The sequence below is a fragment of the Ipomoea nil genome, unplaced genomic scaffold (genome assembly GCF_001879475.1).
Source record: "Ipomoea nil cultivar Tokyo-kokei standard unplaced genomic scaffold, Asagao_1.1 scaffold2926, whole genome shotgun sequence".
Classification (NCBI taxonomy): domain Eukaryota; kingdom Viridiplantae; phylum Streptophyta; class Magnoliopsida; order Solanales; family Convolvulaceae; genus Ipomoea; species Ipomoea nil.
In genome coordinates, this window is record NW_017619354.1 from 2,634,683 (window position 1) to 2,659,373 (window position 24,691).

The 24,691-nt window shown below is 36.4% G+C and overlaps 5 protein-coding genes across 9 annotated transcripts; 2 read left to right on the plus strand and 3 right to left on the minus strand.

Annotated features, from left to right (window-relative positions):
* Positions 1–755: 755 nt before the first annotated feature.
* On the minus strand, positions 756–3,644 carry LOC109161684 (zinc finger BED domain-containing protein RICESLEEPER 2-like). Its single transcript, XM_019310174.1, has 4 exons — positions 1,550–3,644; positions 1,423–1,473; positions 1,220–1,343; positions 756–870 (listed from the first exon to the last, which is right to left on the minus strand). Exons 1-4 carry the CDS (start codon positions 3,642–3,644, stop codon positions 756–758), a joined length of 2,385 nt encoding a protein of 794 aa, XP_019165719.1.
* Positions 3,645–7,379: 3,735 nt separating this feature from the next.
* Positions 7,380–8,915, plus strand: LOC109162061 (squamosa promoter-binding-like protein 9). 2 transcript variants are annotated; one of them, XM_019310713.1, is made up of 3 exons: positions 7,380–7,805; positions 7,954–8,093; positions 8,188–8,915. In XM_019310713.1, exons 1-3 carry the CDS (start codon positions 7,492–7,494, stop codon positions 8,748–8,750), a joined length of 1,017 nt encoding a protein of 338 aa, XP_019166258.1. In that variant the 5' UTR covers positions 7,380–7,491; the 3' UTR covers positions 8,751–8,915. The 2 variants fall into 2 exon arrangements, with proteins under 2 accessions (XP_019166258.1, XP_019166257.1); XM_019310712.1 differs by having other exon boundaries at positions 7,382–7,805; positions 8,182–8,915.
* A 32-nt stretch (positions 8,916–8,947) lies between these two features.
* LOC109162062 (G patch domain-containing protein 11) lies at positions 8,948–10,986 on the minus strand. 3 transcript variants are annotated; one of them, XM_019310716.1, is made up of 4 exons: positions 10,828–10,986; positions 9,811–10,338; positions 9,486–9,551; positions 8,948–9,338 (listed from the first exon to the last, which is right to left on the minus strand). In XM_019310716.1, exons 1-4 carry the CDS (start codon positions 10,906–10,908, stop codon positions 9,279–9,281), a joined length of 735 nt encoding a protein of 244 aa, XP_019166261.1. In that variant the 5' UTR covers positions 10,909–10,986; the 3' UTR covers positions 8,948–9,278. The 3 variants fall into 3 exon arrangements, with proteins under 3 accessions (XP_019166261.1, XP_019166260.1, XP_019166259.1); XM_019310715.1 differs by lacking the exon at positions 10,828–10,986 and having other exon boundaries at positions 8,948–9,181; positions 9,244–9,338; positions 9,811–10,466; XM_019310714.1 differs by lacking the exon at positions 10,828–10,986 and having other exon boundaries at positions 9,811–10,466.
* A 181-nt stretch (positions 10,987–11,167) lies between these two features.
* LOC109162183 (protein STRUBBELIG-RECEPTOR FAMILY 2) lies at positions 11,168–15,319 on the plus strand. Its single transcript, XM_019310915.1, has 17 exons — positions 11,168–11,200; positions 11,523–11,663; positions 11,829–11,961; positions 12,049–12,120; positions 12,202–12,267; positions 12,385–12,456; positions 12,525–12,596; positions 12,710–12,781; positions 12,868–12,933; positions 13,010–13,075; positions 13,162–13,526; positions 13,621–13,889; positions 13,969–14,234; positions 14,316–14,463; positions 14,544–14,683; positions 14,770–14,926; positions 15,022–15,319. The coding sequence occupies exons 2-17, from the start codon at positions 11,573–11,575 to the stop codon at positions 15,196–15,198; spliced, it is 2,232 nt and encodes a 743-aa protein (XP_019166460.1). The 5' UTR covers positions 11,168–11,200; positions 11,523–11,572; the 3' UTR covers positions 15,199–15,319.
* A 177-nt stretch (positions 15,320–15,496) lies between these two features.
* LOC109162184 (TBCC domain-containing protein 1-like) lies at positions 15,497–20,849 on the minus strand. Of its 2 annotated transcripts, none has more exons than XM_019310917.1 (9): positions 20,137–20,849; positions 19,308–19,455; positions 18,453–18,833; positions 17,683–17,787; positions 17,136–17,276; positions 16,726–16,929; positions 16,439–16,531; positions 16,176–16,287; positions 15,497–15,947 (listed from the first exon to the last, which is right to left on the minus strand). In XM_019310917.1, the coding sequence occupies exons 1-9, from the start codon at positions 20,613–20,615 to the stop codon at positions 15,904–15,906; spliced, it is 1,707 nt and encodes a 568-aa protein (XP_019166462.1). In that variant the 5' UTR covers positions 20,616–20,849; the 3' UTR covers positions 15,497–15,903. The 2 variants fall into 2 exon arrangements, with proteins under 2 accessions (XP_019166462.1, XP_019166461.1); XM_019310916.1 differs by having other exon boundaries at positions 19,308–19,448; positions 20,130–20,848.
* Between the last annotated feature and the right edge of the window lie 3,842 nt (positions 20,850–24,691).

The window sequence follows — 24,691 nt, forward strand, 5'->3', positions numbered from 1 at the left end:
GTCAGATTCTCGTGAGAACAGAGCTTTTCGTACGGTCGGTGTGGTTTACATCATTAGGTATGTCAAAATGTATCATATAGTGTTTAAAAATACACCGTTATGTGTGGTGCATTTTTTGATGTGTGGTACAGTTTCGAACACTATGTAGTGTATTTATGCATACCTAATTGTGTAAACCGCACAGGAATTCCTATTCTCATTTGAACATATATATATATATATATATATATATATATATATATATATATATAGTTTCAAATAGAACTAGGCCTGTGCAGTCGGACGGATCGGATTGCGGAATGAGACCCCCGGTCGGATTTCGAATTTCCATTTTGACCACCCTAACCGTTTATTTTTGTTGACTAATCCGATCGGTTATTTTTATTTTCGGATTGGTTCGGATCGGTCGGATATCCGTGTTGTAATTCAGTTTTATCAGAATGTAAAAAACTTAAAATCAAATATTCTATTCATGGATTTAAATGGAACACCTAAGTGGCTAAGTACCTAACTAATGAACTACTTAAGTACTAAAAGCCACTAACTAGTAATTACTAACTACTTAACAGCAAAAATAAGTAAATAACATAAGTAAACTTATACAAATTAGCTTACATATAATCAGCAAATTAGCTTACAAGTTACAACTTACAAGTTACAAAATTAAAACTTGTAATGAGAATTTTAATTGTTCATAGCAAGCAGACAAGTTCCAACAGCATCACTGCATCAATCTCCAATCAGCACATCAGCATTCAGCTTTCATGTTTCAGGCATTGAGCAAAAGAAAGCCAGATATCCAAAACTCCAAAAGCAATATATGAATATATGATTAATATAATATAGAGTACTCTATGTCTATTCTTCTTCCTGATAAGTGAACACATAAAAACACAATAAGTTCAAAACATTTGTAGTTAGTTAGAATTGACACAAATAACACAATCACACAAACTGAAACTGTAAAAGACTAAAAGAGTGCTCAGATAGCTTTTTTTTCCATATCAAGTTAGGATTGGGGGCACACTACTCAATGAGTATGGCATAAACACCACACTTCAAAGGCAACATACCAAACCCAATTCTATATATTCAGAGAACATGGTTGAAGCATCATCATAGCACAATAATGAACATTTATACAGGTATAACTTATAAGTATAGTGAGTCAGAAGTCAGAAGTTACATTTAGACATTTAGTCAGTACTTATACTGATACCTGAGCTCAATGGCAGCAACATTTAAAATGTTACCTAGCCATGAGCACTTTCCAATTTCCAGTTTCAACTTCCCAGCCTCACGAGGGACATTGATTTGAATCATTGATACACATACATGATACACTGATACAGAGGCATAAATTTATCATGAAATCAAATAAGTAAATAAGTAATCACAAATCAAATAAGTAAATAAGTAAACATACAACAATTGTAGGCATTCCAGTTCCAGTGCTGGATGTGCAGCACAACTCTGCAGTACAAAAACAAAATGGAAATTAAAACTTAAACAATTAAACAGATCATTGCTGGAAGTTAGAAGTATATACCTTTCTCAATCCTTTCAACATCTTCAATATTTTCTTCAATTGAGATTGGTTGGTTGCTTAACCTTAGCCAATCCTGTGCACACACCAATGCCTCAACAATTCTAGGAGTTAGGGAACTCCTAAAAGCATCAAGTACCCTTCCACTTGTACTGAATGCTGATTCTGAAGCAACAGTTGATATTGGAACAGCTAGAATATCCCTTGCCATTTTAGATAAGACAGGGAACATTTCAGATTGTTGCTTCCACCATCTTAGAAGGTCAAATGAATCATCCTCATCCACAATAACCTCAGAGAGATACACTTCCAACTCAGTTTTTTTCCTAGACAAATCCCCACTCACCAATTTTTGCTTCTTAATCTGAGATTTCAGTAATGATTGAGGTCTCCCAACAGAAACTGAATCAGATATTGTTATTGAGGGAGAAAATTTTTCAGATTGTTCAACACACTGGACAGGGAAGCATGCAACATAATCTTCAAACAACTCCTTAAGGCCAACAATCACCTTATCAAACATTGTTTTACCCTTGTCCTCACCATATAACTGGTTAAACTGAATGGGCATATACTCAATTTTGTCCCTGGGGTCTAAGATATTTGCATAGAATATCAAAAAATTCATTTTTTCAGGCTCACCCCAATACTTATCAAATTTTGCCCTCATATTTTTACCCATCAGTTTAACACTATCTTCTGTAGCTTCCTCCATATTTTTCAACAAGCAAGACAAATCAGAAATCTCAGAGAAGAAGGTATTAGAAGTCACATACAATGATCCAGAAATCCTAACAGTCATTTCATAAAAAGATTTTAGAATCATAACCAAAGATTGAATGGATTCCCAATCTAAGAAATCAGGTACACTTCCACCCAAATCAGATTTAAATGAACTGTCATGATCATCATAGGCTTCAAATACCTTCTGAAACAGTAATGCAGTATTAAGCATCATATATGTGGAATTCCACCTTGTAGGGACATCTAGACACAGAGAATTCTTAGCTTCCACCCCAATTGGATCAGCTAATGATTTAAACTTCTGCAACCTAGCAGGTGAGCTCCTCACATACCTAACAGCATCCCTGACTTTCTTAACAGAACTGTCACATTCTTTCAACCCATCCTGTACCACCAAGTTAAGAATGTGAGCAATGCACCTCATGTGCAAATACTTACACCTAACAGCAGTACAACCCCAAGAGCCCAACTTCTTCTTCAAGAATCCTAGGGCAGTATCATTGCTGGAAGCATTATCTACTGTCACACTAAACACTGATTTTAGACCCCAGTCCAAAAGGCAACTCTCTAAAGCCTTTGCAATACTTTCCCCCTTGTGGGAATATATAGGAACAAATGAAATAATCTTCTTTTGCAGCTTCCACTCACTATCAATGAAATGTGCAGTTATGCACATGTAGTTTATTCTCTGGACTGAGGTCCAAGTATCAGTTGTGATACTTACCCTCTGACTGCTAGTCCTAAAAAACTTCTTCAAGTTGACCCTCTCATAAGAAAATATCTTGAAAATGTCCCTACTGATAGTCCATCTTGAAGGGATTTTAAACCTAGGACAGCAAACTAAAACAAACTTTCTAAAACCCTGTCCCTCATCAATCATAAAAGGAAGTTCATCTAAAATAATCATCTCAGCTAAGGCTCTCCTTATCAAGTCTTGATCAAACACCCAAGTACCCAACACCCCTTCAGTTCCTTCACTACTTTGAGTTCCAACAGAAGAAGGTGCAGGTTGGAATGTGAGTAGGGACTGCCTTGTCTCCTTAGAGTGAGGATTTTTAAGGCAGTTTACCACATGAAGTCTGAGAGAAGAAGTCCCATGTTTCTTGCTCTCACAGCAATACACTTTTGCACAATATATACATTTTCCTTTGATGACAATGCCCTCACTGTCTTTGATCTTTTCAAAGTGATCCCAACAAGGAGCCCTGGATTCATCCTCTTTCCTTTTCTTTGGAACAGGTGGAGGCAAAGGCTGCTGAGACTGAGGAGTAACAGTCTCTACAGCAGGTGCTTCCAACTCAGGTTGTGTTCCAGATACACCAGTAACAGTCTCTACACCACTAACACTTTCCATCTAAAAAGGGGAAAGTATCAGTGACACAGAATGGGAAATCACTCATTCAAAATCATCAACAGAGAATGGCCTTTGTCACATACACACATGTATCAATTAAAGTGTTAAACAGGCAGAATTCAGTGAATTGAACATTTCATCATGTATGCAGAATTGCACATAAATGATTTAAGGGTCACATATCCATAAACTTACAATTTCACATTTTCACAGTTACAACTTACAACTAAGTAACTAACAACTTACAAATTACAATTTACAATGAAATCCATAATCAGGCATTCAAGCTAAGTAGGTGTATGCTACTTTATATGCTCATCATTTATATGGATTTCAGTTACACACTCCCACATTTATATGGATTTCAGTCACACATGAGTACAAGACACACTCCCACATTTATATATAGCTTCCACACAAATACCATCATGCTTAACATTTATATGGATTTCAGTATTTAACACATAGTGGCAACTGGCAAGGGGCTAGGATAGTATGGCTTCCACCACAGATTAGGTTACAAATTAGAAACCCTAATCAAACAATTCACAAATTCATACTCAAAGAACTACTGACATGCAATCCGGAACTTCTCAACGGATTTACAAGTATCATAGTCTAGTGAGTCCACAGATTAGGTTACAAATTAGAAACCCTAATCAAACAATTCACAAATTCACACTCAAAGAACTACTCACATGCAATCCGGAACTTCTCAACGGATTTACAAGTATCATAGTCCAGTGAGTCCACATATTTACGTTACAAATTAGAAACCCTAATCACACAATTCACAAATTCAAACTCAAAGGACTAGTGACATGCAATCCGGAACTTCTCAACGGATTTACAAGTATCACAGTCCACATAATCATAAAAATTAGAAACCCTAATCAAGAAGACAAATACACAATAATCTATAACGGAAATGTAAATAGGGTTTAGTAATTACTTCGTTTCTCAGATTTAATCCCTCGAGAACAAAGGGCTTCGAATCCACTATTCCACCGTTCCACAGTTCCACCAGACTCCGGTGACCGGACTAGGGTCTAGGGCTTCCACCGTTCCACCACTCCGCCAGTCGCTACTCCGAGTCTCCGAATAGGGCTTCCACTAGACTAACAAACAGAGACGAAGACTCTCAGAGTCTTAGAGAGTAAGACACTAAGAGTCTAAGACTCAAAGTCTCAAAGACCAGAGCGAAAGAGAGAACGAGAGTCGAGAGATGAGAGATTGAGAGAAGTCTAGAAGAGTCAAGAGTGAACTGAGAGCTCGGCTGCGCTCAATGAAATGAGTGATATATATACATACACCAAACGACATCGTATTATATAGCGGAAAAAAACCCTAGGGTTTAGTCGGGTAATCGGACGGGTTCGGGTGGCGTTTAATGCCTCCCACCCGAACCCCTTGCATCCGTCTAATAGCGTAGCCTCGGTTCGGGTTGGGTATTCGGATACGGTTCGCGGCACGGATGCGCCCGTCGGGTTTCGGGTCGGTCGGGTGGGTCGGAATTTTCGGGTTTTGCACACCCCTAAATAGAACAGGTCTTCCCGTGCGGTATATATATAACTTTCTTCAAAAATTATACTCTATTTTGAAAATAGTGGTCAAATTAATCAACAAATGCAAAAATACAAACTAAATTAAAAAAAAAAAAAAAGTACACTTATATTATTAAACATTCTAAAATCATGCAATCAACTCCAAATGACATACAGGTACGATTTAGAAATGGAAGGCAAGAAGCTGGTGACTACTGACTACCTTTGACTATCTGGAAAACCCCTATTTTATCTTTTTAATTCATTGGGCATTTCGTGCATAATTTGATACCATTATACCTCTATTTTATTGGTATAGATATTAAAAATTTTGATAAATTCATGTTCATTATCATCTTTAAACATAATAACAAATGTTAAAGAGAATTGTAAGCAAGATTTCACCCAACTCGAATGTGTTAGGCTCTGTTTGGTAGAGCTTATTTAGGAGCTTATAGCTTATTTTAAGCTATTAATAAGCTATAAGCTCTGTTTGGTAATGTTCCAAAAATAAGCTCCTAGCTTAAAATAAGATCTTATTTTAGAACGCTACCTAATATAGCGTTTCAAAATAAGCTCCTAACTTCCTAACTTTATTTTCATATTTATCCTTATTATTTTAAAAAAAATGACATAATTTACCCTTACCAATTAAAACTCTTTTCTCTTCTTCTTTATCCGCAACTTTCACCGCAAATATTATTATTATTATTATTATTATTATGAGATTTGCAACAATATTGCTACTTCATTATGAGATGATAGATCATGATAATGCTAATAGTTTTATTTCAAAATGTTAAATTTTAATATGTAACAAACTAATTTAAATTGTATGAAAATGTTCTTTTTAGTCTTTTTACATTTATCAGCTTATCAAAAAGTTAATTTTACCAAACATTTTCAATCATAACAGCTAGCTTAACAGCTCTTCAATTTTCAGCTTTGAGCTTATAACTTTTCAGCTTTTAGCTCCTAACTTATAACTTTTCAGCTAGTTTTGCCAAACAGAGTCTTTGTAAATGAAAATTTTAATAAGTTAACCCACTACTATTGTTTGCAACGGTCAAAACTCACAGAACTCAAAACATAGGATTAGCGGTTTCTGTGCCACTATCCTCCATTATTATTTGAATAATCGAGAAGTTGTGGAGTGAGAGTTAACTACATTCGGAGCAGAACACAAACGAGTTCTAATAAACGTATTCCTTCACTTTTACTCTCTGAAATTAATTAATTAATGATGATATATTTTCACATATTTTAAAAAAGTGTTTACATCAAGAATTTATAAGAGTGAATAAAAATTGAGAGTAAAAGCATCCACACCAGTGGTGAATGAGGGGTTAATGTCAGACCATTAAACTTGGGAGGGGATAATAACAAATGTGGGGTAGGATTATTTGGAGAGATATTTGTCCTGCAAGTGAAGAGAAATTTCAGAAGTGGTGAGACCCACCACAAAAAGTCAAAATTTTCACCACTGGTGACAGCCACGCGTGGCATAGTGGGCGCGTGCAGTGCACGCGCCCGCTAGGCGCGTCAGGCGCGCCTGACAGTTACAGTTTATTTTTTTTTTTTTTTAAATTTCATTTTCCTTTTTTTTTTTTTTCCTTTTTTCTCCTCCCCTCCCATCTTCTCTTTCCTAATCACTCTTACATTATCCCCCAATTCTTCCCAACTAATGTGGATGCTCTAAGAGCATCTACACCAAAGCATAATAGGGAGATAATAGTACACTAATATGCACTTCAACTGATGGGAAGCAAAGATAATATCAAAAATAATCCTCCTGCAAATGCCAAGATAATGGCAGAAAAAAGGAAAAAAAAAAAAAAAAAAGAAGGTTCAGCGCGCTTAAGCGCGTTACGCGCAGTTGGGGAGAAAAAGCCGGGCGCGTGCGTTGCACGCGCCCGGAGACGACTGGCGCGCCTGACGCGTCTGTTTACCTTCATTTTTTATTTTAAAATTTTTAATTTTGGTTTTTTTTTTTTCTTTTTTTTTTTCTCCCTTCCCACACCCTCTTTCCTAATCACTCTTACATTATCCCCCAAATCTCCCCAACTGATGTGGATGCTCTAAGAAGTGAGAGATTAGTACACAAACCCCCAAACTGGCGATATGGCCCCACTCCTGTCACATCTCTGCTTTTTATTTTTCTTTTCTTTTCTCTCTCTCCTCTCAACCTCCACCATTCGTGTATATACATGGGGTTTGTGCATTTATCTTGTACAGTGTCAGTGTTCTGCATTTCAATGATTTGACCCAAAAAAGATGTGGTGAATGGGCTCTGCAACTGGAAAATGGAACTGGGTTCTTCTTCTTCTTCTACCTCTACCTCCGCCGACTCCTCATCCGACGGCTTGAAGTTCGGCAAAAAAGTCTACTTTGAAGATGCGGGTGGTGGGAGTGGTGGGTCGTCGCTGCCGGCCAAGAGAGGGAGGAGCGCGGTGGCGCAAGGCGGACAGCCACCCAGGTGCCAGGTGGAAGGGTGCAAGGCAGATCTGAGTGAATTTAAGGCTTATTACTCAAAGCATAAAGTTTGTGGTATGCACTCCAAGTCTCCTAAGGTCATTGTTTCTGGGCTTGAACAGAGATTCTGCCAGCAGTGCAGCAGGTCAGCATATTATAATTTCTTTGCTAATTTGTTTGATTCTGTCCTTAAAGAACCCGAACCAGAAACGTATGTCATTATGATTGAATGAGCAAAATAAAATGCTTTCTTTCCTCGGAGTATTAGTAGCTTCTAGGTAGTGAATTTCCAGGTTTCATCAATTGAGTGAATTTGATCAAGTAAAAAGGAGCTGCCGTAGGCGTTTGGCTGGTCATAATGAGCGTCGTAGGAAGCCCCCACTTGGATCCATATTGTCCACACATTATGGGACTCTTTCTTCTTCAATGTTTGGTTAGTTGATCAAAGACTCATCCATATTCCATACATAATTATGTCCCATAATAGCATTTTCGTTGCATTTGGATCTTTATGCCTGCAATGACAGGAAACAATGGCCACTTTGTGATGGATTTCGCCTCATACCCATATCCGGGTGGTAAGGGCTCATGGCGGCCAAGTACCAATGGCGTGGGGAACTTTCTTCAACAACCATGGCAGAGAAACTCTGAAGATCCCCCACCCAAGCTTCTTTTGCTAGGTTCGGATGCTGCTGCTAGGGCTACTTATCCCAGTCCTTGTGGAGAATACTTCAATGGGGTCTCGGATTCCACCCGTGCTCTCTCTCTTCTGTCAAACTCAAATCAGCCCTGGGGCTCGAGAAACCAACAACCCTCTGGTCTCGGGGTTAATAGCTTACTTAACACTGATGGAACGCTTGCTGTTCATCCATCCGGTTCCCATGCTGCCGTTATCAATGAATTTTCTTCAAGTCCATGGGGTTTTAAAGGCAATCAAGCCACTACCAGCTCAGATAAGATCCTTCCTGATAGTCACTATTCTGGTGAGCTCGAGATGATGGCTCATCAACAAACTGGACGAGCATACATGGGAATGGAGTACTCGACGGGTTATGATTCTTCTGTCCAGAATGTGCACTGGACTCTCTGAATGTTGTTTGAAACACAAGTGTGTTACAAAAGTTTCATCTTTTGTTATGTTGTTAGATACTTGCATTTGCTATTCTGGAGTGTTATTTTGTGCTCTTCTAAGATGACTTTATCTTCCTCTGACTTTCATGAAGCACTAAATAAAGTTGCATTGTGTGTTTGTCTTCAAATTTCTTGTACATTTCAAACTGTATGAGATGATAATCTAAATAGAAACTTTGTATAAAACTATAAGGAAGACAAATTCCAAGGCGGTTTCAACTTCAAAAAGTTAGTAATTAAGAATTACAGTTGATTTACCAGGCAAAAGTAGCTTCAGAGTCCACCCTTCCATGGCTTCATCTGGATTCATTAACCCTTAGAAGCAGGCTTCATATGAATGGTCTAGATCAGACTTGAAACACTCCCTCATTTCATTGCCAAAGAGCCATCATCAGAATTGAGGAGTGAAACAAAAAAGTCTCTAGTGTCCATGGAATGCATCCATGATCCACCCTTCAAGACATTAGAGAGTTCGGGCACCGGTTGTCTAGTGGTCTTCTTCCATTATTCCAGGGCAGTTATCCACAAGTGCTTCCAAAGACTCGTACTGCCAAAAGATCCACATCAACAAAATAAGATGAATAGCTCACAAGCAAAGAAGAAATTCACTTGGATATTTCAACCCCAACTTCCAGATTCACATTCATACAAATGAATCCTTGACTCGCCCTAGAGTTACAACAATACTACTTACCCGACATCCACAGAAGAGACAGTAATGATATTCATCTCTCAATTTCATCAATATCTTCAGCAAATCCTGCTCAAAAAGTTGAACAATAACAACATCCATAGTTAGCAAGCTTAAGCAGAATAGGCAAGTGGTAGATTGAACTAATGACATTGGCTCTTTCAAAATCAAAGCTTCCTAATTGTGCCTGCAGCCATCTGACTGGAAACTTTTGACTAGCCAAAAGAAAACACTTTTGTTGCCCATTTTGACCATAACATGAAGAAATGTTGTAACAGAAAAGAAAAACTGTGCTTAGTCTGTATAAAGATAGTAGAGAAGAAAATACCTCTTCAGTGATGATTTCTTCTTCCTCTTCCTCCTTTTCTCCTTCCTCTTCTTCCTTATCCTCCTCGACAACTTCTCTATTCTCCAACTGAGCTAACACAGCCTCGGCCTTGTGAAAATTGACAACAATCCTCCTTCCCTTCCACCTCTCCTTTTGGCGATGCTCAAACTCTACCAAAAGTTCTTTTTCCTTCATTCTCTCGATTTCAAGTGTCTCTTTTTCTTTCCTTGCCTTCTCTAATCTTGAATCTTCCTTCCCAAGGCCAGCACGGCCCCTTCGAATTTCCAGAGCCACTGGTTCAGCCCTGCCTGAGCCATCCTTGCCTAACGTTGAGCCAGGAACGTAACCCATTTGTTTCAACATTTTGAACCCAATGTTTGATTGCGGAATTGCCGATTCTAAGTTGGACAGAGTTTGTTGATCCTCTTCAACTTGCTTTTGTTGCCGTTTGAGCTTTCTTTGCTCTTGCCAGCTTAGGGGTTTGCGCTTGTTTGTAGAATTTGAAACCACGGGTTCACTGTTAGAAACCTGGAGAGTTAAAGGAGTTTGGAGTTGGGGAGGCAAGGCACAGAGATTTAGATTTGAAAATGCTAAAATCAAAAGAAAAGTTGGCTTCTGATTCCTCATAATCTCAAGGATTTCAACAGAGATGAACAGTAATTGAAGTAAACCAAAACTTTGAAGTATCAAATTTATTTCTGACAGGAACTCTTTTGATTCTCCTATGAAAAGAAAACCAGTCTTTTATAGAAAATCAAAACCGGCATTCCTGTTTTCAGGATTAAGAAATTAGATACCTTTAATTCTAGGGTTTAGATAGTTGAATAATTTCAACACAGAACCCTAATTCTCAATCGCAAACTCGAAACTTCTGAGATCAAAACAACTTTCCTCAACTCCGGAAGCAATTGTTTCCATCAAATTGGGCATAGAATTCTTTTCGAATTGCCAAGAAATATGTAGATGGAATGAATATAAACATATAATGCTGGGAAACAGCCATGTTTAGGAGCTGACCTTTTTAGAAGGTAGAGAGGCTTCTGGAGGTAGAAACTGGGAGAGGTCTCCCATGTAATCTTCTTCTTCTCCTTCCGCCATTGCAGAGAGCTTCTAGTTGGGAGAGGAACTCCAGCGGCTCTGTTAAACAGTTGAAACCCGGACCGGAACGGACCGGCTTTAGCCTTTAAAAAAGAAAAGGGTAAAAACGAAAAGAAAATGGGCACGTGTCTATATAACGGCCTAACCGTCAATCAGCTGACTTGGCTACTGACTCGAAGACCTTCTTCTTCTTCGTCTTCTTCTCTCTCTGCGTCTTGTAAAACCCAGAATCCCCATTTCTATCGCATATCCATATAAACTTGTTTCTTGATACAATTTCTGCATGCGTAAAGTACATCTTCTTTGTAGTATCTGCAACTTCTAAATCACTGAGTTTGATTGATAATGTGTATTGCATTTTGCTGCATTCATTCATCTATTAATGCATGTGTTATGCATTTATGCACACGTGAAGATATGCGTTTAAATGTGTGTTTACATATATGGGCGCGAGTTGTATGTATATATCTCTCTCTCTTTTGTTTTGGAGCCGTTGTTGAAGATTTCGTCCCAGAATTCGATAATTTACTTGATTATTGTGTGATTTTAAGTGTTGAATTTGGATGATTTGTTACAGTGCAATGCTATTCTGATGAATTTTTGTGTGTTTTCAGGTGAAATTGAAGAATCTCGAGTACGTTCACCTTTCATATTATTCCTCAAAATGCAATTCAAATGGTTCTGCGTCATTGAATGTATTTTCATGGCAGTTCTTCTGGCTTTTCAAGCCTGGGCCTACACTGATGACATTGAAGGTACCTGATTGATTCATACAAATTCTTGATATGGGGATTCCAGAATTTGGTTAAATAAGTCTGTGATAAAATTTTGATTTGGGGATTCAAGAATTTGTGAAGTTCTTGAACTGGGATTACTGTTACTTTGCCTTTATCCGACTACTGTATCTTCATTTGTGGCAGCTCAAACTCTGAGAGAGATGTACAGAGCCTTTAACAGCCCACCACAATTGATAAAATGGAGACTTGAGGGCGGTGATCCGTGCGAGGAACTATGGACAGGAGTAGGATGCTCAGGGTCATCAGTGGTTCAAATGTATGTGGTGCAATATAATTTATCTTTCTTGAATATAATTGATTCAGTATCTGGTCAGTTACCATTTTTTCTTCTAAAATATGGCAGTAAACTTGAAGGTTTAAACCTCACTGGTATCTTGGGATTCCAGATTTCCAATCTGCAACACTTGAAGCAGCTGTAAGTTAATCTAGCAGTTCAATACTTAAATCAGATCATCATTATTTATTGATTTCGATACTTGCTGTTTCTTTTGTTTAGGGAGCTTAGTTCCAATAACATTCAAGGCGAAATCCCTTATGAGTTACCTCATAATTTGACACACTTGTAAGATAAACATCCTTGCTTAGTCATTTTGTGAAATGATGCTGGTAAATTTGGATCTAAATATGGTCACTTAACTAATGAGTCTATTTTACCTTCTTATTTTGGAATAAAACTCAGAATTTTGGCATGCAACAATTTCAGCAATAGCATTCCCGGTTCCTTGACTAGTCTGAAACATCTCCAGCAGCTGTAAGCAGATTCTCTACTGGTTGTTTGTTGCTCGTGATTACAAAGTTTAATCAGTAATCTTCTCGCAGGAATCTAAGCCACAACATGTTATCTGGAGCTTTAGGAGATTTTTTTGGCAGCATGGAGAATCTGAAACAGATGTATGGGATTTTATCTGTTTCCCATGATTTGATTATAAATTCAATGCTGAAAACTTGAAGCTAATCAGGAAATAGCAGTATCTGCAAGTGACAATTAAAACTTGATGTCTCAGGGATTTATCACACAATAACTTCACAGGTGATCTACCTAGTTCGTTTAAAGCTCTGAAAAACTTGACGAGCTTGTAAGTCTTCGCTCCTTCTCTTTGATCACAATTGTCCAAACTGTCCTCAGTTTCAAAAGCTAAATTACTGTGAGGTGTTACTGCAGATTCATGCAGAGCAATTCATTCACTGGATCAGTTATTCATTTGTCTGGGCTCTCACTGAAAGACCTGTGAGTTTGTGTATTGTCTCTGAAGTTCTCTGAATTCACATTGTGTTTCTATCCTCACGTATATTTCTACGCCCAGGAATATCCAAGATAATCACTTCAGTGGTGTAATTCCAGAAAATTTTCAAAAGATAAGAAACTTATGGTAAACTATTATTGCATCCTTTTTGTTTGCATTAATTTTACGCATAGAATGTCCTTCAGTCTTTACCTGTGTTTATCTGCAATCAGGATTGGGGGTAATAGATTTGACAGGGGAGGAAACTATTCGCCCTGGAATTTCCCTCTGGATGTGATGCCCAGTGAGAAGAATATCAGTAGTCCACCAACTATGCAGTCAAGTGCCATTAAGAAGAATATCAGTAGTCCACCAACTATGCAGTCAAGCACCACCATTGAGAAGAATTATGCTTCTCATACGAAAGGAGGAGAGTCCAAAGGAAAAAGATCTGGGGCACTCGTTGCTGTGGTAATCGGAGCCTCTCTTTTGGCAATCTGTGCTGCACTCTTCGTTGTTGTTCGGATTCATAGATCTCGCAAGCTGATTCTCATAGGCTCAGTATGCACTGAAAAGTGTATTCATTATCTTACTAAAGGTTAGGTATTATTGAATCCATTTTTGAATTCTGTGCGTATTGAGTTTCAAGTACCGATATTTAAACAGCTTTTCTTGTCTTCTTTGATCCACAGACTGCTCTTCTACAGTTAAAGAAGACAGTCGATACTCATCACAAATGAGCTCTCCACCACTTATATCTTCATGGCAATTACCACCGGTTCCCACCAGAACTATGAAGACGTCCAGAAGGAGCTTTGTCAATACATGCGAAGCTCCAATATGTGCAAAATCCTATACAATATCAGAGCTCCAATTAGCAACAAATAACTTCAGTGAAGAAAACCTTCTTGGAGAGGGATCCCTTGGTTTCGTTTACAGAGCAGAGTTCCCGGATGGACAGGTATACTATTCTATTGTACATAAATCAGCAAAGCAAACTATGAAATTAACTAACTCAACTCGTTGTTTCATCTTACAAGACATTTGCTGTGAAGAATATCAACACGGTAGAATTGTCTCTCCAAGAAGAAGAAAATTTCTTGGATGTAGTTAGGACTGCATCGCGATTGAGGCACTCCAACATTGTAGCGCTCTCTGGCTACTGTGCGGGGTATGGGCAGCACCTTCTTGTGTATGAGTATGTAAGGAGTGTTTCTCTTCAGGATGCTCTGCACGATACTGGATTCGTACCTTTGTCTTGGACTCTCAGACTACGCATTGCACTTGGCACAGCTCGTGCTTTGAAGTAAGTGCTGCACAACATCGAATCCCTTACTTTTAGTGCAATGCCTTGTTGCATAACTGTGTATTCCATGTTTGATTTCAGTTACTTGCATTCCTCCTGTGTGCCTCCGATTGCGCATAACAACCTGAAGGCTGCCAACATCTTACTGGATGAGGATAATAGGCCTAAGATTTCTGACTGTGGATTGGTCAACTTGAGACCCCTGACCACAAACAATGTTAAACTCAAGGTATATGCTTGTGACTTTACAACCTGCTGTGAGAACATTATACTTAATTTCTGTATTTGATAATCACCATCCCCAAGCAGGCTTCTGAGATGGCTATATCTGATAGTGGCTATGTCCCGCCTGAACATGACCAAGGGGGATTTGGGAACACGAAGGCAGACGTGTACGCTTTTGGGGTGATACTTCTTGAACTCCTAACAGGAAGACAGCCATTTGACAGGTTTAGAACAAGCTGGCTTCTGCATATTCTTGATCATTAGCTGCTTCTATCTAAATGATGACAGATTGATTTTGTTGTGAGCATAGCTCAAGGCCGGGAAATGAGCAGTCGTTGGTGGAATGGGCTTCATTCAGGCTTCATGACAAGGGGTGTGTTGCAGAGATGGTCGATCCAGCCATGTCAAGAACAATCCCTTCCAAGACTCTCTCGCGTCTTGCTCACATAATCTCACTCTGTATACAGGTATGTATGTGTAATGGCATTGCATTATAAATGAATGTATTTATCATCTGTGCTACTCTTCCCTACCAACACTAGCTTTGATGGAAACTTAACAGGCTGAGAAGGAGATGCGGCCGGCAATGAGTGAAATGGTGGAGTGGCTGAAGGGTGTGTTAAACAAGCAGCCTGGGGGAGGTAGTAGACAGGTTGCAGAAGCAGGTGAAGTTGAGGGCTATGAGCGATCATTCCGCACCACCTCAAGCTGTTTCTTTGGCTCGCCAAGAGTAGCCTAAACTCATCATCATCATGATCATGATGCTTCTTTTGTGACTAAAATACTCTCTTACAACATATAATTCAGATTTTACTACATATACATATACATATATGATTGTACCGACAATAGAAGTTTCCTTGAGCAAATGTACTGTTTTTAGCAATTCTTGGGTGGATTCTTAATACAATTTAAACAGGTGGTGTCAACACGGTTGAGTGATTATTATTATTATTATTATTATTATGTTATGTACATGAATAGATGCTCCAAGTAATTTTTATACTTAGACCTCACTGGTGCTATTTGCTGAGGCATTTCTTCACAGATCCAAAATGATATTCTTCCAGCACAATATAATCATCTTTGTAGTAGAAATTAGAAAACTTTCAACTGCACCAAATTGGTCTTGGATTTATACAAAAATATGAAATGAACGACTTTCAACTGCACCAAATTGGTCTTGGATTTATACAAAAATATGAAATGAACGAATACACTTAAAAAGAACTGAGTTGGCAGATTTTATCTTAATATTAATCTGCACAACTTATAATGGGATGAAGATGAACTAGTTTCCTAAAGTGTTGTGTAGCACACACACCCTCCCTCCTATGCTACCTTCCACTCCACCACCAAAAATGGCAAAATCTGAAAATGGAAGTTAAGAGTCAAATTTGAAAAACCTTCCTTTCGGTCATGGCAGATCATCACCGCACAATTTCTACTCGCCTTGTAGGCAGTATAGTTGCCGGATATTTCCTGAAGCTGTCAAATTATTTTAAAAAAGTTGGGGTTAGTGGGTTTTAAGAAATTTTTATTGTTATTTTTTATAAGTAAAAGCAGAAAACAATGGAAAAAGAAAATGGCCAATTTAAATTACAAGCATGTGCATATAAAAGAAAACAATGAAAAGGAAACAAGTTACCAATTGCACATTGATACTAGGAAAATGATATAAAAAAGGTAACATGCTAATAATATCACCACCATTACCATATAACCACTCTTTAAAGCATGCATGCAGAGCATTGGCTAATTCTCGTTTCCGGTTGTCTTCAAGCTCAATTTCCTTCAAACTCTGCTTAACCTCAACCAAGTTCTTGTGCTGAAAAGGTCAATAAGGGCAAGCATGATTTAAGGGAAATTGACAATTTGAGTAAGAAAGTGAACAAACTTCAAAGTACAAAGAAGAATTTTATGGAGAAAAGAAAAATTGTGGGATTTTCCTAACAAGAAAGAAACGGCCTAGTTCATACATTTCTCTGCTGAGAAGCCCTGTATGCATCGGGCAACGGAAAAGGGTTGTCTTTTGTCTTCCCAGATGGTTCAGACTCGATCCAGTTAGGAATCTGTGAAAAAAGAAGCATAATATATAACCGTAAAAATAACAAATAAAAGCAGCAGTGAGAATATAAAGAGTTGAGTTCCATGCAACTTATGAAAGCTTTAAGAACACCACAATAACCAACTAAAACTTGGGATTTGGGAATTATAAACCATTTGAGGGAAAACAAGTCTTGTACACCTGAAAGTAGGAACCTACCAAAAAGTTAGTGAATTGATCAGGGTCTAAATGGGTAGCAGATTCAGTTTGGACATCAGAGACACCAGCAGGATGTGAAATCGAATCATGTGGATCAACCACTCCAAGTGTCACAGGTTCATCCCATTTGTTAATGGTAGGGTTAATACCAACTTGCTTCAAGTGCTCTTCCAATTGTGAGTAAAATGTGTTATATGGAACCACCTAATACAGTGATCGACATGAAAAAGAGGTTACACAAGATTGCAAATCTTCTCAGGAAGAAATCAAATGCAAAATAATTAAAAAGGTATAACCATGTACTCCAAGAATTGATCACCACATAATCAATCACATATGATCAAAAGCAAGTCTTGGTGGAATCTAGGCACTTGGCCAAAACCTCATGCAGCATAACAAAACTGACACACCTGCAATTTATGGTTATCACCGACAAGAAGGGGTTGTTGGTTTACTCCCAAGAAAAATACACATTCACGACAATTGGCAATACAGATACGTTTTGCCGCCACAATGACATGTACACGTTCACAGTGCTCAATTCTGACAGCCTGAAAATATAATTGATTGTCAAAAACTTTACATTGATAACATGCACAATAAAAAAGTCCATCAACATAATTTAATGCTACTACTGTACATCAAAAGACATTGTGAACATTATGAAGCTATACTTCATAAACAGCCCAACAGAAATCATACAGACATCAATGTCCTACATTGACATGAGAAATCACAAATGTTTGAAAACTCGGCATAGTATTGAGCATATTTAAAGTATACAGTCGGGTAACTTTTCAATGGTTGAGTGAATGACTATTTCATTACCCAAGCTGGTAAGACATGCAAAATAAACCTTCAGCAGTGATTCTCCTTAATTATCAAATATTCAATTCAGAAATAAGCTATGATACTGCGATATATGAAGAAGAGAACTTCTCAAATCCATAAAGCTACCTTGCCAACAGCTCCAAGAAAGATAGTTGCATCCGAGCATCCATAGACTGTTGCATATCTCAAAGGTGCTAGTATATAAATAGCTGATTCATTGCAATTAATAACCTGCCGAAGATAGAAAAGAACAGCAAAAGGGAAAAAAAACAAAAACAAAAAAAACAAAAACAAAAGGAATGAAAATTCATAAAGTATTTTTTTGTTTGAAAATTGAGTTGTGGTTTGGGCTAAGATTTTTTTTTTGTAATAACCATTAGCCCAAAAGATTAAAAAACCATTAGCCCATTAGCCTAAGATTTTTCCATTTTCTTTAGTTTATACTTATTACATTTATCAATGACCAAAATTAAAATATGGATTGGGCTAGGCCATACCAAACAATAAAAATCTTGGCCTGACTTGGCCCACTAGCCCACATTCCAAAAAAAGAGGTAATTTTTTTCCAAATTCTTTAATTCAGAATTATTATATTTATCAATTAATGTATTTATTTTTATTATAATAACTTACAAGTAAAATTTTATTTATTTACATCTTTTTGTTATAATTATTGTCAATCTTTATAACTATTATAAATTTTAATTTATAATTTTATTTTAATATAAATAATACTCCGTAATTATTATGATCATTAAAATAATTAATAGTTTATGTTTTTTAAAATAAACCAAACAGAAAAAAATACAATTTTCTGAAAAATTAATCATTTTCCGAAAAACAATCCATTAGTCATAGTCTAATTTAAGAGTAATTTCAAATAATTCAGAACTTACTTTTACAGTTGAGCCATTCAGATCATTTGCATGTCTTACATATGATGATTTAGAGATCCCCTCGATATAGTTTGGACCTCGAGAACCTAGAGATGCCTTTGCTGGACTCATACAGACATCAGCCATTGAAATATCCTGATCTGAGGCATTGGTTGGTCCATTTTCCTTGACAGATGCTTTGTCAGTTATCCGTTCCAAAGCAGAAGCAATATTTTGAAGAAGCCAGTCATGAACAAGGGCAGCTGGAACTGGAGCAGCGGGCATGTTGGGATCTGAATTTGCAAAAAATGGAGCATTCTGGCTCAGTGGAATTTTCTCAGATCCTTTTTCCCCAAAATAGAGTAGGTACCCAAGATGATCAAATTTCTCCATTGATAACACCTGGATAATTGATAAGTTAGCATTTCAGAATATGATTAACTTGAGAGGGCACAAATAAAAAATATAACAGCAAGTTATGATGGAAACAAATGAAATTTTACTGTTTTCAAGAATTAAGCTTCAATCAACAACCCAGATATAATGTAGAAAGAATTTTGATTGAACAAGTTTATAGCAGAGACTATAACAAACAGATCTGAACAAGATCCTCCCCTCAACAACAGTGGTTGTGTGGGATGGATGGATAAGAAATGGAAACTTGGGTTTCATATAAGTACATTAGCAGCACATGGCAATATCTTGATGCAGGTCTCAACATCTCTCTAATTTTATCCTTTTCTGTCCTCGAGGTATCGCTGTTTCAAAGTACCAGTGGTTTGCAGGACTGCAGAGAGATCCACTTAATTCTGAAGTATGCATAATAGATCATAAGCCAGAAGCAGAATTAAAACATAAAGTACACATTTCACAAACCAATGATTCTTCTGCCCCTCCTCCAATTGGGTCTGCCAACAGAGAGAGAATGTTGCCCAAGTGTTTCTGTAAGTAGGATAATTGATGAGCCTCTTCATCAGACTGTGACGGCATGAACCTACGACTATTGCTGCGCACTAGCTGCAATCAGTTAAAATCAGTTTATTATGTTAAGTACCTATGTGATTGAAACGCAAAATGTACAACCAAAAGTGCAATATGAACTAGAAATGCAAGTTCAAACCATGTATCAAAAGAAGCAGACACATTCAACTAAATATACAAACAAAAGAACACTACAGACTATCGTGGCAAATCAGATAGCCAAGTAAGGCTTGAAATGAAACACACACATTAAACAAATTTTAAGATAATTACTGCAGATGTGGCTTCAAACCAGAAGAGTTTAAAATTTTAAAGCACAAGAATGTATCTATTAGTGATGTCAACAAGGTAGATCATTCCTCGGATGTACCAAAAAGAAAACAAGGCAAGTCATTAATTCACTTACAATTTTATGCAAATAGATTAGGCCATGGGCCTCTTAAACCAGGTAAAATATTCAAAATTGCCAATTATAGTTAGTCGAAATGCATATCAAACGAATGCAAGCATTAATTAAGCATACATGTTTTTGGAATATCAATCCACATGATAAACGGGAATAGCGTTTCATGGTTATAAAAATAGTAAGGCATATCATATGATTATATTTCTACAAGAAGAAATACTTTCGCGTCCTCCATGCAGAACATCATTTTCATTTTCCAATAAAAAGCAGAGTGATGAATTAACAAAAGCACCATAAATGAAGATGCTTACTTGCATCGGCGACAGGGCAGATAAGAAGCCATCGAAAGCCGAAGTGGAAGGCCAAACATCGGCTACAGCTGCGGAGTCCTTATACCCCCTGGGAAACAACCTCTTGTAGCTCTGGATGTACAAAAACACCACCAAATCGAAGACGTTGACGCCTACGGATTCAATCTCGGAGGGCGTGGCGGTGACGATGGGGTCATCTTCGGACTGCAGGACGGCGGCGACAGTGTCGAGGAGGAGGTGGGCGTGCTGAGGCGAGATCTGGAGGACATCGGAAATGTGTCGCGATTGGACGCGACGGTTAGACTTGGAAGCGAGGGACAAGAGCTTGTCCTTGATGGGGCCCAGTGTTTGGGTGCCGTCGGTGAAGATGAGCTTGGGAATGGGGAGAAGGCCGTGCTCAAAGGGCTCACGTCTTGTGTGGATCATGTAAATTGGTGAAGAAGAGGCGGACGGCGTCGACGATTGCGGCTCGGCAGCGTCGGCCATGGCTTCCTGATCAGCTTTCAGGATTCAGGAAAGATGAGTTCTCAGATCCTTAATTGCGTAACTGTAACTCACAGATTAATCCTCAAAGATCACTTCTCAGATCCTTAATTGCGTAAAGCGTAACTCACAGATTAACAAATCATGGTAAAAGTTGAGCTTCACCACCAAAATTATAACTATTTTCACTTCATCTCCATCTCCGTCTCTCTCGTTATATAATTAGATTATATTAGATTAGAGAAAGAAAAAAATCAAATAAAATCTGAATAGTACAATTTGATATTTGTACTAAGAAAAAAATAGAATTGATTATTAGGATATTCAAAAATTATACAGTTTTTTAGTTGATAAAGAGTTCAAAATAGTTTTTTTTTAAAATACTTTTGACTTTATTACAAGGTAGTATCTGTTCTAGCTCGAAATTCGATCTTGTGACCTTCCCTCAAAGGAAGCCATCTAAGCAATGTACTTGGCAAGTCCAAAATAGTTAATTCCTGAAATGTTTACTATTATCATTTACCAATTTATATCTTTTGACTTTCAATTGGATCATAAATTATTTTTAACTAACTATTGATCTTTACCAATTTTCTTCATCGACTTTCAATTTAAACATGGACATATAACTATTTGATTTTTTTTTTTCAAATTTGATCCACAAATTAAATATCATTTTAATAAATAGTAGATTGGAAGATAACAATGTAAAAATTTTAGTTCTTCACAATGATGAACTCAATATATTAAATTTATGAACTCAAGCATAAAAATAGTACTTTATAGAAAAATTATAATAAACAATTTGCATGAAATAACTTGTTATTACATAGCAGAATTGCATATATAATCAGTATTATTAAGTCCGTATATCGTCAAGCAACTTGTGCTCAAATGACACCTCTGTCCCCCTCAAATGATGCGATGTCGATAAGCGAATAAGAATTTGCCACTACTTTTTAGAGAGGGAGGTAGAGTAGTTCCAATAGATATCGCCACAATGATAATATTATGTAAAAGTTATCTCATTCCCTAAATGAACTACTTTTTAGAGAGGGAGGTAGAGTGATTACAATAGATATCGCCAGAACGATAATATTAAGTAAAAGTTATCCCTTTATAATCATGGAATTAATTAGCCCTAATTCGCTAATGGTGTGTTTGGAAACTCGAAAAATGATTTCTATAAATCATTTTCTGGATTTTTAGTGTTTGGTAAGTAGGAAAACACTAAAGTCAAAGGAAAATGAAGTTGGGTCAATGAAAAATATAGTTATTTTTATGAAAAATGACTCTTTTTTTTTAGGGGAAGTCATTTTCCGCTTCAGGCTTCTTATTCGCTTATCGACATCGCATCGTTTCTCGACATCAGAAACTATTTTCCGACTTGGAAATCCAGAATATGGTTTCCCAAGTCGGAAACCAATTTGATTTCCGACATGGAAATCCAAAATCTGGGTTTCCAAGTCGAAAACCAATTTGGTTTCTGACTTGGAAAACCAGATACCGAAAACCATATTGGTTTCCTTGACCAATCTGGTTTCCGGCGATTGGTTTCCTTGCCGGAAATCAAACCAGTCTCTGGTCTGGTTTCCGACAAGGAAACCAGTTGAATGTTATTAAAAAAAATTATATATATATATATATATATATATATATATATATATATATATATATATATATATATATGTTAGGTTTATACATGAAGTCACATCTATTGTATGTTTTGTTGCTCATTCTCTGAAAAATGAATTGATGGGGAATATACCACATGTTCAAGCTCCCCGTACGTTCCGTGCTCCTACTTGGGTCGAGCCAGGATCAACGTGTCAAGGTCAACCCACCAACCCTTGACCCTATAAATAAGGCCTTAACCCTTCAAGATTGGGGTTCCTTCCCTTCTTCCTCTCTAGAGAGTCTCTCTCTCTCTAAATGCTCTCCCTTCTCTCTACAAATATGAACATCCATGAATAAAAAAGATCTCTTTGAGTTACTTCTTGTCTACTCTATATATTGTTCATACATTTTACATACATCGTACATACGCGGGAATTACCGGTATCATTACCAAACACATAAAGACAGTTTTCCGTTGTGCAGCCAAACACCGGAAAAGAAAATATTTCCTAGAAAATGACTCATTTTTCAGAAAACATTTTCCAGAAGTCATTTTCATGCTTTCCAAACAGACCATAAATGAACTATATTGTCTTGAATTCTTGATTCAACTTTCATGTGCCAGTAATAATTTTTTTCGGACATTTAATCTATTCAAGTTGTTTTGATTTATAGAAAAATTTTCAATCATTTGCTCAACCTACAAATGCTAATAGACAACTTGCATGAAATCTATATCTATATATATATAAAAGTAAAATCCTCCTAGCAGTTTTCCCCCCAAAACTTTGTGGCATTTTTGTAATATCAAATATTTAGACAAATATGGCATTTCAATAATATTAAAGATTTTACCTTTCTTGAGATCTCTTACCATTTTATAATTTCAATACTAAACCCTTTTGATCTCATCCATTGTGTATAAATACACCTTATATGACCATACACAACCCCAACTAAGGTTAATTATTTCATTTATTTTTGCTAATCATCCTGTGATCTTCCACAGTTGAGGTTGATACGTGATTTGCACGGGTGAGGTTTTCATTATCTTAGTTTCTTTTATTTTTTCTTCTTTTTGGGTTTTGTTTTGTTTTTTGTTTTTTTTTTTTTGTTTTTTTGTTTTTTTTGTTTTTTGTTTTGTATTTTCTTATTTTTAAACAACAAAAGTGGTTCGTAAGAAAAAATGTTGATATATTCTTTTTTTTTTGTCTATTTTTGTTGAGAAGATACGGATCTAGAAAGATTGATCGGGAAGCAATAGACTTCTAATCATCCTGTGATCTTCCACAATTGAGGTTGATACGTGATTTGCATTGGTGAGGTTTTCATCATCTTAGTTTCTTTTATTTTTTCTTCTTTTTGGTTTTGTTTTGTTTTTATTTTTTTTGTATTTTATGGTTTTTAAACAACAAAAGTGGTTCATAAGAAAAAATGTTGATATTTTTTTTTTGTTTGTTTGTCTATTTTTGTGGAGAAGATACGGATCTAGAAAGATTGATCGGGAAGCAATAGAGTTCCTTGCTCATCAAGATGATAAAGTTTTGTGATCGAGAGACGAATTATGTGTATATGTAAATAGGTATAGACTTACAGAGGGAAGCATACTAAGAATACAATAAAAAACAAAATGAAATTAAAAGCATTTTTTAGTTGTCAATATATCAAAGCGTTGGAGTTTGTTTCAATTCAATTTCTCCGTTTTAAAGTGTACATTTTTTGTAATAAGAGAGTAGTTTGTCTCTCCCTTCAAGACGTTTTTCTTGCCATTTAATTTTTTTTTTTTAAGGAAAAAAATGATTAAGTACTGTGGCTTTTTTTCAATAGAGTATTATTTTGATTTTATTCTTCATCTGACATTCCTTGATATAAAATCACTTTACTAATGTAAAATAATGTTATTGAGTTACCATGTTTGCTTCGATATGCTAAGCCATTTAAAATTTAATACGGAGTAAAATTTATAATTGTAATACTTCCGTAATAATATTGAATAAATATTAATCATATGTTTAGATTTAATAATATATTATATTAAAAGAATTATATATTAATTTAATATTGTGATGGTTAATACGGGTAAACCATATATAAGCAATATTGTACCTTAAGAATATTATACTTAATTATAAGAATTCTACCTAATAATTTTAGTATTAAATGTCATACAATAATTACCATAAACAATGTTTAATAATTGCCAAATTCTATTATGCAATAAAAATTACTATTATAAAATCTTTTGTAATATGGACACATTATTTTTAATTATTTCGATTTAATAATATTATATCTTATGTATAAAAATTCAAATAATACTTTTAGTACTATTGAATATTGATTGACTAACAATTATTTTAATTATTAAGGCAATTAATAGATATTTCGATTTAAAAAATTTTCAAATATATGAATTATACATAGTAGCATGGAATCAATTAGTAACACAATTATATTAGGTA

Excerpts from the sequence above, each read along its gene's own strand:
- LOC109161684 (XM_019310174.1), bottom strand. The coding sequence starts at position 3,644 with ATGGAAAGTGTTAGTGGTGTAGAGACTGTTACTGGTGTATCTGGAACA. Across the intron at positions 1,344-1,422 it reads AATGCCTACAATTGTTGTAT|TGTATCATGTATGTGTATCA; the intron begins GTTTACTTATTT and ends CCTCTGTATCAG. Across the intron at positions 871-1,219 it reads GTTGCTGCCATTGAGCTCAG|GAAGAAGAATAGACATAGAG; the intron begins GTATCAGTATAA and ends TTCACTTATCAG.
- LOC109162061 (XM_019310712.1), top strand. The coding sequence starts at position 7,492 with ATGGAACTGGGTTCTTCTTCTTCTTCTACCTCTACCTCCGCCGACTCC. Across the intron at positions 7,806-7,953 it reads TTCTGCCAGCAGTGCAGCAG|GTTTCATCAATTGAGTGAAT; the intron begins GTCAGCATATTA and ends GTGAATTTCCAG. Across the intron at positions 8,094-8,181 it reads TCTTTCTTCTTCAATGTTTG|TGACAGGAAACAATGGCCAC; the intron begins GTTAGTTGATCA and ends TTATGCCTGCAA.
- LOC109162062 (XM_019310715.1), bottom strand. The coding sequence starts at position 10,437 with ATGAGGAATCAGAAGCCAACTTTTCTTTTGATTTTAGCATTTTCAAAT. Across the intron at positions 9,552-9,810 it reads AAGAAATCATCACTGAAGAG|GATTTGCTGAAGATATTGAT; the intron begins GTATTTTCTTCT and ends CTTTTTGAGCAG. Across the intron at positions 9,339-9,485 it reads GTCTCTTCTGTGGATGTCGG|TACGAGTCTTTGGAAGCACT; the intron begins GTAAGTAGTATT and ends ATCTTTTGGCAG.
- LOC109162183 (XM_019310915.1), top strand. The coding sequence starts at position 11,573 with ATGCAATTCAAATGGTTCTGCGTCATTGAATGTATTTTCATGGCAGTT. Across the intron at positions 14,235-14,315 it reads GGCACAGCTCGTGCTTTGAA|TTACTTGCATTCCTCCTGTG; the intron begins GTAAGTGCTGCA and ends GTTTGATTTCAG. Across the intron at positions 14,684-14,769 it reads GGAAGACAGCCATTTGACAG|CTCAAGGCCGGGAAATGAGC; the intron begins GTTTAGAACAAG and ends TTGTGAGCATAG.
- LOC109162184 (XM_019310917.1), bottom strand. The coding sequence starts at position 20,615 with ATGGCCGACGCTGCCGAGCCGCAATCGTCGACGCCGTCCGCCTCTTCT. Across the intron at positions 16,930-17,135 it reads GTGATAACCATAAATTGCAG|GTGGTTCCATATAACACATT; the intron begins GTGTGTCAGTTT and ends TCACTGTATTAG. Across the intron at positions 15,948-16,175 it reads CTTTAAAGAGTGGTTATATG|CTTCAGGAAATATCCGGCAA; the intron begins GTAATGGTGGTG and ends ATAATTTGACAG.